At 46.7% G+C, this 16,608-nt stretch overlaps 1 protein-coding gene across 2 annotated transcripts in view; it reads right to left on the bottom strand.

Annotated features, from left to right (window-relative positions):
• The window catches only part of CTNNBL1 (catenin beta like 1), a 48,558-nt gene that overhangs the window by 10,962 nt on the left and 20,988 nt on the right, over positions 1-16,608 (bottom strand). For both annotated transcript variants that reach the window (XM_027697413.1, XM_027697414.1), the window contains exons 9-13: positions 16,525-16,583; positions 15,694-15,842; positions 10,857-11,038; positions 2,504-2,601; positions 1,358-1,438 (exon numbers count right to left, since the gene is read on the bottom strand). In XM_027697413.1, coding sequence (XP_027553214.1) covers positions 1,358-1,438; positions 2,504-2,601; positions 10,857-11,038; positions 15,694-15,842; positions 16,525-16,583 — 569 coding nt within the window. The remainder of the gene's footprint in view (positions 1-1,357; positions 1,439-2,503; positions 2,602-10,856; positions 11,039-15,693; positions 15,843-16,524; positions 16,584-16,608) is intronic.

The following is a 16,608-nucleotide window of genomic DNA, read 5'->3' as shown; positions in this document are numbered from 1 at the left end:
TGTTTCTGCCAAATCCTGTTATTAGTTCTAATAGGAGGTGAAGGATTGAGATCCATTTATTCCAGATACAGGAGGAAAACCTGAGGCTCCTTACTCTTCTCTTGTGCATCAGTAGACACGAATGGGTTAACATTATTCACTAAAGACCTTCTACACAAGCCTCTCCACACTCAAATTCCCTCCACCCCTGCTTTGTGCTGGCTGTTTGCTACAGATGTTAACATTTGCAGGCTGCTCCAGGATATTCCTGGATAAAGGACACATACCCTTGCTCTGCACACAGCATTTTAGTGCTCTGTACAGCAGCTCCATCACACCACGAGGCCTCACCCAGAAAAATCCATTTTGGTTTTTGAGTTTTAAACCCCCAACAACAACAAAAAGTAAAGAATAAACAATTTCTTGCCCAGTTCTGAGGAGAACAGACAGAGCGTGGAGGGAGAGCAGGAAAGGGTCAACGCCGTTTTTCTCCAGGTCGCCGCTCACTGGCGACGTTGCCGCGTCCGTATGGAGCCTGAGTGCTGGCAGCAAAAGCAGCTCCATTCATCACTCACTCCTGTGCCTCTTTGAGCAGCAGCAGCGCTGCGCTGACCTCAGAATGTTTGGCAGTGCCTGGAGGAGCAGCCTTGGCAGCGGGCAGGCAGCTGTTTGTCGGGGCCTGGTGGGGGGCTGCTGCCTGTGGCACGCGGAGCGCGCGGCGTGCGGGACGGCAGCTGCAGCCATTGCTCTCCGTCAGCGCTAATCAATCTCACACCCTCCCCGGTGCTGATACAGATAATCTTGTGGGAAGCTGGCCAAGCTCGCTAACAGCTCTGCAAGCTGCTCCCTGACTCCAGCCGCTCGTTCTCTTTCAAAAGGTCTGTTCCAGCTTCAGTTCCAAGGAAGTGCTGTACCAGGGCTCGTGTCACTCAAACACTCACTGCTGGTGTGCAGAGAGCACACAGCCCTTGGCTGCACCTCAGCTAACTCATCAACACAGACGCTTTCTTGCTGCTCATCAGAACTCTACAGACCAGGGTAGGACATTATCATGTAATTGTCTCTCTGCATTTCACCTACTCTCCATCTGCCTAACCAAGCAGGACTGCAGCCAGGTAAAAATGGAGGCAAACTGAAGCAGGGAATTGGGCCCTTCTAGTAAAACTCACTCTAAGAGACAGTCAGAAGGCACTTGCTGTAGAGGAGTTCTCGGCCCGTTTTATCTGAGGTTACCTGGAAGCTGGAGAGTGGGGCAGCAGGAATTAGGAGGTAACAGCACAGGTATGAGGGCACAGCTGAGAACAGTGACCTGGCTGAGCCAGGAGTCCTGTGCAGAGGTGTTACAGACATGACCTGGCCAAACTTAAGCAATACATACGTGTTTCTCCCCATCAATCTTCTTATCAGCTGCCTGCATTGCATCCAGGTACTTAAAATACAGCTCCATCAGCCTATCAACCTGCAAGGGCAGAAGAGAGAGACATAAGCAAGAAAAAAGAACAATGCAATCATCTTTAATCCTTCATGCAATTTTGTTTTCCTCCCAGCTCCAGGCTTCACAAAGCAACAGAGAACTCTGTCCCTCCCAGGGAGGAACATGTTACAGGAGGAGGATACAAGTGCTGGTTGGATGAGCACGTTGAGGCTGCAGGCGTTCGGATGCAACCCCATATGGGAATGCAGTCCCATCAGCACCAGATAAATGGCAGCAAACAGATGTGTCCCCAGCTCACTCTCTCTGTGCTGAGGCTCTCCAGGCTCCTTGTTTCCCCAGTAGACCTCTCTCTCTGTGCTGGATGTTCCAGATCTCCCACTCTCCTCTGAACTGTGTCAGGGCAACTGAATTACTATCTAGTAATTTTTAGCGATTGGTGGAACAGGTTATGAAAAACACTTTTAAAACACACTAATGAGGAACACTAAGGAACCAGTATTTTCCCAGTGGCAGAATTTACAAATCCCTTGAGATTCCCAGTCTGCAAAAGCTGCTATTTCTCTTCTGCAATGCTTTGATCTATCCCCCACCATGTAAATATTTTGGGAAGAATTTCCAAGAGCAAACACCACTAAAGTGAGACGTTCTAGGAGAGGAGTGGGGAATGTTAAATGTGTACCACAGTGATGCCTAAACTCTCTGCAAAAGAGTTTCACCAGACAAAATGGCACCTTTCCATGGTGTCCTGGTCTCAGAGTCAGCACAATGTAATACCACATATTGTCCTCTATGGTCAGGTTTCAGTAGAGACACAACTCAGGACTGAGAATCACTACTACCATATGCAAGAGTACCAGAAGACAAGAGTACAGGTGATGTGGAGGACAAGCACTAAAGGCATGTCCAGTTCTCCAGTTTGTAGATAAAATGTGAGTGAGAGAATGAAGGTCTGTGACAGCACAACTCTCTGCAGGCAGGTGTGATGATGGCTTTTCATGACTTAGTGAGTGCACACAGGCACCCTGCCCTGACTGAGTGTCCTGAGCAAGCCTGGCAGCCCAGAGACAGAGACACATATTCAGCACTCACCTTCTCACTGTCATTCTCTGTGAATTTATTCAGTAACCGTGTCCTCTGCTGCCCTCTCAGGTTTCGCAGAAGGGAAGCCAGGATGGAACAGACGTGTTCTAGAGATACAAAATGAGAATTGCATGCCAAGATCAGGAACAGGAGCTTATTTTACTCCGTATTATGCCATTAAATTTACTACTAGCACTCCAGCACGTAGCTGTTGATAAGCGGAACCCTGGTTCCATGGTGAGAGGAGACAGAGCAGTGGTGAGAGCCACAGGCAGCGTTTGCAAGGAGCACAGAGAGCTCCTCACCTGCCTCATCCCCATCTGGTCAGCGAGGTTTTTTCCTCCTCTGCCTCGGGGACCTGAAAAAGCACATTACATAGAGCACAAGTTCCACTCTGGTTTCCTCCCCAGGCCACACACCTGCCCAGCAGCAAACACGCTTTGGGACCCTCCATCACAGCCTATAGGCACCACGTGCTGCCTCCTCCTTTAGGCTTAAAGGAGACCTGGCCAAAGCACTGTCACCCAAATGCCTCTCAGGTCACCAAAGCAGGAACAGTTACTGAAACAGGAGAGCTGGAGAAAGGAATACCTGTGGCAGCGTGCAGCTCCTGCAGAGACTGAACCGCTAGGAGCTAAAGGAAAAATCCTCAAACCAACCACTTTCATTTACAGAAAATCCCATCAACAAATATAAATGGGCCACAACAAACCAGAAATGACCAAATGAACATGTTTACAGTCGTCTCAATTGCACTTGGGGGTCGTATTTTACAGCACAAACCCTGGAGCCAAATGAAAAGGCAGCGCTGCAACGCCTGTACCAACGCCCAAGCACAGCATCACACTCAGAGGTGCCTGAGCCACGCGCTTCCAGCCCAAGCACAATGGTGCAAAGCAAAGGAGCTGGGGCCCAGTTTCCCTCCCTTTCCGAATCATTTGGCACTCCTTCCTGCCTGCAGGTCTGCACTAAACACAGACACGGTGGTTTAGATACCCCAGCTTCTCCAAGATGTCCTCACCATTATCTTGCTGATTAAGACTGATGAAAATTAATGGCCATAAACACTTCCTTGCTCACGGTGGTGGGGAGTGAAGGAGCCTCAAGATTTGTTATTTTCAGAGAGGAAAAAGCAGTGTGCAGAGGAGAGAGATCACCATCTCACTGCTGTCACCATTTTAACATGCACTTCCCCGGTGCTGCCCAGCCCAGAGCCACGAGTAGTCTCAATTGATCCCTCCAGCACACAAAGAATAAGTGACACCACCGTGTTTGCCAGGAGCTCCTTCTCCCACCGCCTGGGCCCTGGAAGGCGAAGGCACACAGGCTGCCTGTCCAGGGTGTCTGTGCTCCCTGCTGCACGGATTATCTGCATCCTGCACAAGGGCAGCAAGAGGAGAGGCTGCACAGGCGCGTGCACCCCCACCCCATTTCATTAGCTACTTATAAATGGAGCTTCCTTTTCGAAACAGATTTCTGCCCGAGGTGGTGTCAATTTTTCATGTTCCAAGGAGATTGGGAGCGCTGCCGGCAGGAGGAGCAGGCAGATAACAGGTTTATCGGGTGGCCGCACTGTGTGGCTGCTCCGTCATTCCGACAGGCTCAGGGGGGTGAAGGATGGCTCCGGGGGTGTCAGTGCACGCTCTCGCTGCACAGAAACTGTTATCCCGCAAAAAAGCAACACCAAATTAAGTGCTGACATTAAAAAGTATTGTAAAAGCCTCCGAGGCCTTGCAAGATCCTATTTTCTTAAGGTGAAAGAAATACAACGAAATGAAGATTTCCCCCCCCCCCCTGTATATCCCAACATATGCTGTGCTGGTTTAGGAAGAAGCCAGCCTTCTGTATTTCACACTTTTTTTTCCCCCAACCTTCTTTTTTTGGAAGTGTTGACACAGCATTTTAGTAGCAATATTCTCACCAATGATCTATCTTCATTGCTTTTTTCCAATATTCCCTTACTAGGAAATGTATTTTAGCCATCGTTTTTGCTTTGGCAGTCATATGCAGATATTTATCCATTTTATCAATAAAATCTTTAAAACTACTGACAAGTCTAAAGGAGCTGACACAGGGCTTTTGAGAACAAGGTTATTCTTTCAACATATCACTGCAGAAAATCCAGGAAATATTTAGTTGCCTGGTCAAAGCATTCAAAGAAATATTTTACAGAAATATTTCTGAACTATCTAAACCTTTTTTTTTGATCAGCTTCCTGAAAAAAAACCCCAAAACACTAGTGTGTTTCATGCTGCCCTCCCCAAAATCAGGGTTATGCCATAACACAAGTCCTGGCCCATTAAACACCCCAATACCCACATGTAAGGACACCAGCCAAAATCAGGGAGAATGTTGATGGGATGAGTGGCTGAACCCATAATTTGATGGATTAAAGTCTTTGTTAAAGTGTTTGCACAAGCCATTGGGAGCAAGAGGCACTAACCTGGGGGCACAGGTTTCCATGGAAGGGGTCTCTCTGTCTTCCCATGGACTGCCCCATCTCACACATGCAACATTTTAAAAGCTGCAATCACAGTATCTGCTCAGGGTCAGATCTCCTTTGGGGAACATGAGTAGCTGGTGCTGTTGAGTCCCCTGAATGAAGAACCTGCAGCTGCCCTGCTTTGATCTCGGTGCAGAGAGAGGCCATGAGCTGTGCATCACCCTGGGGCAAAGCCTCGGGCAGCCTGCCTGCTACGGAATGTTCTGGGAACTTCTCCATAGCATGTAACGCTCAGCCAAAGTCCACATCACCTGCACAAAATGCATCACTTTCAGGGAGGGCACAGACAAGGCCAGAGGCAGAAATTCCTGCCGAGCCCCATTTCAAAGGATGACTAAACGTGATTCCTTTGAGAAGCAAACACCAAACACCAAACTAAGCCGTGCTCAGCACCCCAAAGGTGCCTTCAGGGAAATAACAGGTACCAGCTGGCACCTGCTATGCATCAGGAACAACTTTTTTCATACAAAAATCCCCCAATCCCATAAATTCATGGATATGGGAAGACAGACTGCACTGCTGCTGCCCCATGGCCGGCTCACCTGCAGGCCCTGCCACTCCCCACGATCCCAACACCTCAGGGCACCATCCACCAGCCACATCCCTGGCTCTGGGAGGTCACATCACACGTGCTCCCCAGATGCACGAGGGTCCCGCTTAGCCCAGGATTACCTCAAGTTCTTGGGAGCCCTTCCCTCTGCAGACAGGCACAGAGACTTCAGCATGCAAGCAGTGTTTAAAACACCCTAATTAGATCGATCTTGACTTCAGCTTGGCGTGTTGGAATACAGATTAATCTATTCCATGGCTGGCACTGGCAGCTGCAGCAGCAGGAGGTCCTGTCAAATCAAGCTGTAACATTACACTTCTCTGCCTTTATTATCCCCCCCCTTTTTTTTTTTACATCTCATTATAATGGACATCTGCCTAGCAGGGGAGGAAGCTCAACAGTGATGAAGAGGAGGCAAGAGTCATTCTGCAGGAAGGGGATGGCAGGCAGCTCTGAGTGCCAGGGACAGCAGCCCTTTGGAGGCCGAGCAGGATGATCTGGTGAACCCAGCACATTTAAGAGCCTTCTGTCTTGTAAAGAACTCTTAAGATAAATTGTAGTTTCTCATTAGGAGCAGGAAAATACTAGAAAAAATACTAGGAAATAAGCAAGCCAGCTCTTCGAGATACCTCTATCCCTCCCATGCACACAACTCTGGCTTCATGGCTGTTTGCTGAGAAACCTGGATGAAGCCCCTGGATCGGTTCATGGCAGGATTACAGGTGGAATCAGGGATGTGCCATTCCAATGGTGTAGCATCTGATAACCTTACCCGTTTTCACATGAACTAATAATCTGCATTTTAAAAGAGTAACCCACTCAAGTATCACCATATTTTGGCAAGAAAAATCCTACCTTAAAACACTGACAATAGCAAGAAACACCAATTTTACTGATGGGTGAAGTGGGGCTTGGAAGGGTTGGAAAAGTTCCACACAGAACAGCCCTGGTGAGCTGGATCCAGCCATGATGCTGAACTTAAAACAAAATTCTTTCTATTGACTGAGAAAGTTTATTTTTGTGATGTTCTTGCAACAGAGCACGCTCACTTTAATTGAGATAAATTTAACTCTGTTCTCGGCATCATGGCTCACTCAAATCACAGGTTCCTGTCGGAGGGTGATGGTGAAATAACAAATTGGCATAATAAAGTTCTGTTTAAACAGACTGATGCCTTCCCCGGGTGCTCACTCCTGAAGACCACCAAATGAAAAACACTTTCTGCTGCCTGGCAGAGGGTGCTCAGTTAATACCGATAACTCTTTCACCAGGCCGTGTTTCTGCTGCTGCCTTTTCACTTCCCCATGCCCAGGGAACCTGGTTTTGCAGCAGAGATTCATTCCAAGGGCTCTACTGACTTTCATGTATGTCACAAAGGAGCAAGAGCATATTTACTAAGAAGTGGGTATTGTTGTTGTTTTTAAAGGAAGGGTATATGGCTGAGGATCTCCAAAAGAGGCTTTGTTATTGATAGAGGGTGAACAAGCAAAACACCCCAGCAATAGGAATTCTCCTTTGGAAATTGGCTGAACTAATTCTCAGGTTATCAAATTAAGCATTCCTAAGTAAAACTGACATCTAAGACAAGAGAAAGCATTTAAATGAAGATGAATTGGACAAACATCCTTTTATAGTTCATTAGACTCTCCAAGTGAGCAAAACTCGGCTGCAAATAACCATCCTGAGAAAGAGCAGGAGGATATACAGCCTGTTGAGCCAGCTATGATTGCTTCACTACAGACTCTCTAATTCAGGAGGAATTTGTGTTTTCTCCATTTTTAGCTCACTGAGACTGTGCAAGAATTTCAAGTCAGCATCCAATGCTGTGACTCGACTGTGTGCCAAGAGCTGCTGCACCCTCATGGACAGGGACGACACACTGACCCTCAGCTCTGCAACAGGAGGGTTTGGGGAACAGCTAATGCTGTTCAACCACCTCACAAAACAAATCCAGGACACAGCACCTCCCACACCACCTGGCTGGTTCTCTTTGTGGCTGGACAACCCAAATGGGCACTCACACAAGTACTGTGACCCCACAGACACAGAAGAACTCTAAGCCATTTCCGTCCTCAACTGCAAAATATTTCTGTTTTTAGTTGCTTCACTGCCTCAGAAAAAGGGAAATTGCTTCAAATGAGATTTTTCTCCCAAACCTAATATCCTAATATAATGATCTGTACAAATGCAGGCAAAATTCAAGTGTAGATAATGTGTACTCAGTTAGACACCACAGGCCCAATCTTCAGGCTCAGATCATCCATAAAGATGGTTAAGAAATTTTCCCTTTCTTTTTTCCTAATTACATAGTGTACATAAAGCATAAATACGTGCAGCTTGGATTTAAATTGTTCACAGGCTCCCTAGAGTAAAATAATTTTTAAACACTGACAGTGTTTAAAATGTAGCTAACCAGCACTGACACCTTTATGCTAGTGTTTAAAAAGGGAGAAATACATTATAGAGAAGTTACTTTTATCAAATTTAATTTGGATTATAAATTTCTGTAATAAATAAAAGCTCAGCAAGTCACATTGAGATTTTTTATTTTCACCAGGGTATTTATTATTTTGTCACATTCAGAACACTGCCTTAGAGACAATAAAACAAACATGGTTTTATAGACTATCTCTTATGTAAATAGCAACACTGCTATAAAATAAAAACAAGGGGATATTTTCCTACAACCATCAGATACACACAGAGGATTTGGTGCTCTAGAGATGGAGCACTGGATGCCCTGTGGGAGGTGAAGCACTTGGAGACACAGTGGGTACCAGTACCCCCAGCCTGGCAGCACTTTGGCCCCTGTGGACAAAGGGGTGGTGGGACAGGCAGGGGCTTGGTGGACAAACCCTTTGGCAGAGCTGTTTGGTACCTCACCAGTGCTGGAGCATTTTAGCAGGACTCCCCTTTAAGCAGCTGTAATTAGGCCCCAGAGTACAGAGTCCACTGAGGATTCTGTGTTTGGCAGCACAGCCCAGGGTGTCCATCCTGACACCGTCCCAGCTGCAACACAGCAAGGGCAAGGACAGCACAGCTCCTCAGAGCTGCTTTTAACAAATACTGATGCCCCTGCTGCAAAGCCATTCCAGTGAATCCTTCAAAGGAATCTCTTCCTCCATTTGACATACACGTGAGTGGTCTCCTAACAGAAGATTGTTCTAATTAATTTTTTAAAAAACAGATTGTACACAGGATAAAGCTTTTATGAGAAAAGACGACAAGAGCAGACTGAACACCAGCGTTCTTTCTGATCAATAAACAAAGAGAGAAGCAAAAAGCAGCGTGTTCCTAGGACCAGCACAGCACAGAGGGCACCTGCTCCACCACGCCAGACCTGCACTATTTCCCTTGAAGCCAGAGGCACCCAGAAGACTGTGCTGTGCTCCTGCCCAGGAGCAATTACTGCAGGGTTGGGGCAAACACTCAGCAAAGTCAAAGCACACACTGTGCTGCTGACACCCATGTCAGGACAACGGCATGACGGGCTCCAGGGAATGCTGTTAAACATCTCTATTAACTCCTGTTGTTAGAAATTCAGTAACTCACCTGCCCAGTGATGCAAAACAAAGAAAATTGGACTTACTACCACAGTCTTTTAGGGAGAGTTTATTTTAATAGAAGTGATTTCTGGACTCATCTTAATGTTCTCCATTTCTTCTGCATGTTAATGAGACGGAGGTGTGATACAAAGCCTGTTTGCATGGATCACTCCATTTTCCTGAGGGCAGATTGGCTTTTCACCCTACCACAGAAATAGGGAGGAATGGACCCAGACTAATCCTCACAGTAGCCAGGACTGCACACAGGTATCATCTGCAGTCTCCAGAAGAAGCAGATGAGACAGAGATTAGCTCACTTTCCCAAATTGAAAAATTAAGTCAATGCCACGAGCCACACACCCAGATCTCTGCTCAGCACCTCCTATTCTAGCTGGAGCGTTCTCTCAGTAAGAAGAATTAAACAACCTCACTTCCATACTGCAAATGAAAATTTCAAAACATCCCCTAAATCCATCTAAGTGCAACTGCGTATTTTATTACATAAACCTGCAATTTTATTACATAACCTAGGGAAACCAAACCTATCTCTGCAATTCCATTACATAAACCCCAGACCACACGACACCATTTCCTCTTCACCATTATCTACCCAAGACAAGCAATACAGGGCAGATAAACTGTCCAGAACCGGCAGCAGGGGTGTGAGTTGCTCTGGGGCTGGTGCTGGGAGACAGGTGAGCCCCTGCTCTACACCTGTGCTGAGAAAGCAGCCACTGCCATGCATGTGCACAGCCCATGGCCCATCCCTTGCCCTCAGGAGGGAGGACAAGCAGATGCCCAGGGAGCTGCCTCCAGCTCAGCAGCTCTGACAGGGAAAGGAGCTGCTCAGTCCTGGCTGGTGCCTCAGACAGTGCACAGAGAGCTCTGTGGGGACAGGATCTCCCTCCTGAGCCTGGGAGAACACCTGAGGCCCACCTGGCCATGAGGACAGCACCAAAGCAAGGGATTTGGGTTTAGAGCTTCAATTTTGTTGCTATTTCCTTCCATTTTCCCTTGGTTTGCTGCAGGAGTTCAGGATGGATACTAGGCAAGATTGAGATCCACTCACACCTCTTCAGCCTTTGACAATATTCACCCTCTATGGACCTGAGCTGAGCAATGAACTGGCATAAAACCTCAAGCATCACTGGCAGTATTTAAAGTTTCTTCCAAGACATAGTCAGTGACCAACAAAATGGGAAAGGTAATGTTAGCAGGAGCAGGAGGGACTGACCCCATACTCAGCTCAGCATGAGGTCCCATAGTAACTGCAGTAATACTCCACAGCAGATCTCTGTTAAAACAGAATTTTCCAGGGAAGAGAGGAAAAAAAAATAAATAAAAAAAAAACCAACTTCAAAAGCAATGCAGTTTATTTCTGCAATGCCTGATGTTCATCCAGTCACACTTGAGTGCTCAGAGCCATGAAAACACTGCTTTTGAGGTGACATTTGTAGTTGCCTCATTACTCTTTTCAAAAGAGTTTTGCATCAGAGTGAGAGCTTCAAACAACAGACCCTACAGGAGTAAAATAACTTATTAACAGCACACGAAATGGAATTGCCAGGAGCTGCTGATACCAAAGCAAGCAGGACAAGTGTGCCCTCAACAGCCAGCTGTGACAGGGAGCAGCAGGATGAACACCCAGACCCAAAGGCTGCAGGAGGTGCTGCACCTCTCCCTCCTCACTGCAGGTACTTTTCAGACACTGGCCATTCATTCACCCCCTCCATGGCAATAAGAAGGATCTGGAAACACACCTACCTTCATGTTCTTTTTCAGTTGTTCCAACTTTCTTTATCTTTTTGGGTGATTTCATGAAGAGAGGGAAGATGGTCCTCAGCCCAAGGATGTCCACAAACTTGTGACAGTTGTCTGTGCCCTCTGGTCCGATCATGGCGTGGTCCAGCACCTTCAGGGCACTGCTACGGGAAATCTTCTTCTCCCTGTGAAAAGAAAGGGGCAAGTTAAACTGTACAGGGACATGCTACTTTAAAGAGACAAGGGAAAGAAAGACAACAAGGAAAGGACGAAGAGTCTGAGCACCAGCTCTAAGGAAGATTTTTCTTCTAGAAGCCAAAACATTATATTGACAAACACTCTTTTCAAAACTGTGGTTGAGAATATTGTCTTGGTTATTTCCTTTTTCAATGTATTTTATTTATTTTCTATTTTATTTTTATTCCATTTTATGTATTTTACTATTACAATTTAATTTTCTTATTTCTTGGCTACCAAAGAAGGTATTTCTTCAATCTCTTAGAAACACTGGCACAAAACAGCAGGGAAGGCTGGGTTGGGTACACAAGGCAAATACTGTCACACCAAAAAAAAAAAAAATCAGGATTTAGATCTAGGAATAGTTTGATTTAATAAAGGAGTAAGTTTGGTAAGCACAGCTGGGTCGACTATAATGAAAAACCAGAAATCACGTGTGGAAGGACACAGACAGACTCTGGGCTGTTCTGTTTTAATGCCTGTTCAGAATGCTGATGGTGGTAATTCACACCAATAACACAGAGATAGTCTGAAAATTATCTCCAGCTGCCCTGTACCTCTCAAACCAAAATACAGGGATTTATAATTCATCCAGGGGAAAATTTAAAATATCTTGTAAAATGGGAATTGAAAAACCAGTCGCTAATACAGCCCATAAAACCACCAGGCCAGGGAACGTCAGCAGGAGCTAACATGAGCTGGAGAACAAGAGCTGCCAGTGTCCCCAAAGGCCACCCCAGAGGACATTCCCTCCAGGACAGGACAGTACCAAGCCCCACCACTTTCCACTCCAAGCACAAGCCAATCTCCTCCAATTCTGCCCGTCTGCAGACTGAGCCACACAGACCCCGTGCCCACCAGCAGGGGCTCCTCAAAGCCCCCAGAGCGCTGTGGAAAACAACTCCCCTGCAGAGACTGAACTTAATGAACCCCTAACAACATGCAAACTAAAAAAACCCATATATGAACACCCCAGCCTAAAAGAAAGTGGCCTTGCCCAGTGCAGCCACAGGGGCACAATGCAGTGCTGGAGGGGCACCACGAGGAGCTGGGGTCTGAGTCCCCCCCAGAAACGAAGGGCTGTGCAGGAGGGTGGTTCAACACCCCCCCCTGCCTGCCACTGAGAGCTAAAAATAAAGTACTCCTTAGGCCAGATGACACCAGAAATGTTTTCAGGGGAAATAATTGCATATTGATCAGCATTTAGGAAGGCTGTGCAGGGCTGAGCTCTGGAATATTCATTGGGTTTAAGTTCAGGCTTTTAGAGATCAATAGCTGCTTGACTGGACTGTCTGGAGTTGATTTTATTTGAAATATTTATTCTGCTGGAGGGCAAGCAGTTTATCTTAGTCTCATCTGTGCTTATCGAGGGAACTTTTAGCTGAACACTAATTTACAGACCAGCATATGTGAGGATCACCAAATGGGGAGGGACCTCAGTCTTCATGGGAACTCTGAATTACAGCTTTATTCACTAACCGTTGTTTTCCTCCTTTTAACACCTTTACATCCAAGAGAACTTCTTTGGTACATCTATTATTTCAAAAAGAAGAGGTGCTGACATTATTTGGACTTTCCACATTAGCAGAACACAGCCTCTCACTTTCCAAAATAGCAGCTAAACCAGAATACTTGATTTCCTGGGAAAGTGCTGCATAAAATGGTTCCGTTAAATTAACCAGAAGATTTAGTAAAGAGACAGACCAAGTTTCCACGGGGTCATTAGGAACAGCAGGACAAGAAAACATAAAATGATTTTAATAATCATAAAAAATATACCCTGAAATAGCTACAGTCAAGCTTCAGGGAGCTGTATGGACTTGACTGTTCTCACCTTGTTTTTCTGAACAGGAGCGAAAGTTTTATTGAGGGTCAAGAAAAGCCTTGGAATAGCTGCAGGACACATCATGCTGCCCAAGTGGCTCAAGTCCCCGTGAGCTCCCTGGGTTGCCTTTGTCCCTGTGCAAACACATGCTCCTCAGTTAATAGCTGGGAAAGCCACACATCATTTTCACGGAGAATCTCCCTGACACGTCCCCCGGGAGCGGCGCGGCTGCGTCTCCTCAAACCCGGCACAGTTCTACAGCCAAAGCAATAAGCTGCCTGTCAGCATGCACCAGGAGCTGACAGGACAAGCATGTTTTCCCCTCTTCTGGCTTTGGAAGGTACACTGCAGTTGGGTTACCAAGGCAAGGTCGAGGGACTGAGCACTAAAAAGTGCTTCCTGACCTAAAAAGAAAATTTATTTTAACTCTATGGGACATTTCTAAACTTTCCACTGGTGGCTACCACCTTGGGAAACCATCTTATTTTTGATAAAGCTGCTACATAAAATAGATGAGCCTCCCTTGGTGCGGACATGTAAATCAAATAATTATATCTACCTGCGCTCTCATACTGCTTCCAAACTTCCTACTGCAGTTCTGCTGCCGCCAGCTCCGTCCCTCTCAACCTGCTCTTCTCCCAAACCTTCTGCTCACCTCCCATGTACCTGCTCAGAGAAGCCCCATTCCTCAGGGCCAACTGCAATTCCCAGACCACAGCACGACTCCAGGACCCAGCTGGCCATGGACATACACATAAGGCACATCAGCCCCACTAGGCTCATTTTCAGGTACCACCACTTTCTCCCCATAAAGTAGGAGAAGTTCACATGACACAACATCATCGCTGTTGGCCATGCATTTTAAGGCTTAACATAGCAGAAACCATCCTGTTCTCATGACTATCTCTAGGAATATCAGGAGCACACTAAACACTATCCAAAAGCTGCTGCACCTCTCTGCAGGTCTGTGTGCATGACCATCAATAATGGAATGACTTGGCTGGACGGACTGGGCAGCACCAGACACAGAAGGCTGTGTTCCCTACGACAGTAATGGAGATGCAAGCCTGATATCTTTATTCTCACACAGCTTATCTATCTCACATCATGTCAATACACTTTCAACTTTGCCTATTTGTCCTTTCATCTGCCCAGACTGTGGTACAATGATTAACCATCTCCGAAGTAAAACCAAAACATAACAGATCTCTGCCCCTGGCCTTCAGAGGACACTGACAGGAGAGAAAAATACTCTGCCTTGTTTGTGGGCGAGGTGGTCAATCACAACTGAACGGGACACCTGTTCTCTGCTGTTTATCATGAAGGTATCAAGAAGATACAGATGTTCGATACACCCGGTGCAGCTCCAGATCACAACTACCCAGGCTCACTCCCTGTTTACAACATCAGACTGTGGTCACCTAAGCCACCCTGTCCAAGAAAAACTGAGCACTTGTGAGAGTTTATAAGCATTAGAATTATATTAGAAGAGTTTAAAAAAAGTAAAATAGTCAGCTGTCAGTATAGCCCATGCCTGCAGACAGGAATGACAGAAGCTTCTAGAACACATTCTATGAAATGTTATTTTTGTCCCCACTGTCACTTTACCAACCCCATGCAAATTGTAGAGTGGGTTTGGGTCCTAAGCATCCACAGCTTGAGGTCCTGGAAACTCTGTCCATCAGACAGAGCTGCTGCTGCAGATCAGTCACGCTCTGTCCCTCTCAAGCCATTTGCAACTACTGCAGGGGGCAAAATGCAGCCAGGGAGAAATTCTCCTGTTGTCATAATTTCCCAGCTGGGATCTCAGTACAGAGAGAGGTAAACAGTAGAGTCCAAAAATGGGGAAAAAGCTATTAAAAATCCAAACACTGAGTCCCACCCACATGGCATAAGAACTCCAAGTAATTAGTTCTGCAAGGTTGGCTTAGCAGCTTAGGACTCCAGGCAGAGGGAGGCCTCCCTCCCATTCTTAGTTTTGGAGCTTTTCCTTAATTAGCCTCAAGAAAACCCAGTGTTCCTATTTGAATAATCCATGTTGGGTTATTTATTCAGTTCCCTGCTGCCGCATATTCCCCAGCCCTGCGCTGCAGGAACTCAGCATTCCTGGCTGGTGTTTGCCAACCCGCCAGCACGCAGCCTGGCACTCCAGGGACAGCCAGACAGAGCCCACTGTGCCCTCCTGCAGGTCTGGGGAGTCAGACAGCCCAGCAGACACAACTCGGTGCCAGGCCAGCAAGTAAAAGTGAAGAGGGAGCAGAGAAGCCCCAGAGGTTCAGGGTGTGACAAACCATGGCACAAGAAATGCAAACTTATTCCCCATTCACTGTGGCAATTCCTGTATCAGCATCTGCAAAAATTCAGCAGCTCAGAGCCTACACAACACAGTGGAGCCTGAACTGGGGAACAAAAGGAAAAATGTTTTCCCTAGAGACATCCAAAGGCTCTCTCCTGCCCTCTTAGGGGTCTTTTAAATCCTTAGAGGATTAGTGGCCTGACCTACAGCATCCTCTGTGGTAGACATCCAGATGAAAGATCTGCACTTTCCAGCAGCCACTATGGCACCCCTAGTTCTTAGGAAACAAAGCTAAAGACAAAAAGTGGAGATTCCATGTCTGAGAAGGTCTAGTTTACTTGCTGGGGAAAAAAAAAAAAAAAAGAGAAGACAGACAAACATTCTAACATAGAAATTTTACAAACAGAAAACCACAAATATCTAACCAGAACGTGTGTTGGTACATCAAAAGCAGGAAGAAAATCACAACATCATTGGGGTACCTGAGCATCAGGTTCATCAGCTGCAGACCTTCACCCTTCAGAAAGCGATCACGGTTGGAGCTGAGCATTAGGCAGGAGCACAGGGAGTCAAACAGGTTCTCCATCATTTCCTGTTCCTCTGCTGTACTTGGGTTGTGTCGTTTAAACACCTGCATGACAAAGAAAGCAAAGTTACCCCCAAATGTTGGGTTGTGCTGTTGCAGAACACACACAAACAGTTTGCACCACAAGCCTGGCAGGTGTCAGCCAGCAATCACACAGGTCACGGCTGCATCCCCTCTAACTCTGCTGCCTTTTGCTGCCCTGACTGTGCCCCACAAACGTGCAGTAGCCTGGTGGAGGATTTAAAGGACTCTACACGGGGCCTCCAAGGGGAAGGGCAAATTCACACACAGGTATGTGGATAAGTTCATTACCAGAGAACTCCTGGGCACAACTCACAGCTGAGGGTGCTGCAGGCAGCACTACCTGAAGAAATACAGGTGAGCTATGAACACATATCTTCAGCTCGCTCAAACATGGGCACAGTGCAGCCCCATGCTTGGAGTGAAGAATGCTGGAGATAGGCAGGGTTGAAATTTGGCCATCTCCAACTTGCCACGAAACCATAACACAAAAATTTAACTTCTGTGTACCTCAATGTTAACATCTTTAAAACAGGGATTAACCGCACTGACCGTGGAGGATACACCGCACGGAAGGTGTTCAGGGACTGTGCCACACTACATATGAAGCACTGCCAGGACAGCACTGCACCCTGGATCCCTTCCATCCCTCCCACCCAGCCCACCAGTCTCCCCATGGCAGAGAGGGTGTGTGGGAATTACTCACAGATAACTGCTGAAGCAGCACATCGATCCCATCCAGCTCCCCAAGCAATTCTCTGTTGTCTAGACGGAGGTGGGGGGAAGGGGG

Source organism: Neopelma chrysocephalum, unplaced genomic scaffold, assembly GCF_003984885.1.
Source record: "Neopelma chrysocephalum unplaced genomic scaffold, ASM398488v2 Primary Assembly neopelma1_119, whole genome shotgun sequence".
NCBI lineage: Eukaryota > Metazoa > Chordata > Aves > Passeriformes > Pipridae > Neopelma > Neopelma chrysocephalum.
The sequence above is the reverse complement of the archived record's forward strand: the minus strand, read 5'-3'. Positions and strand labels throughout refer to the sequence as shown.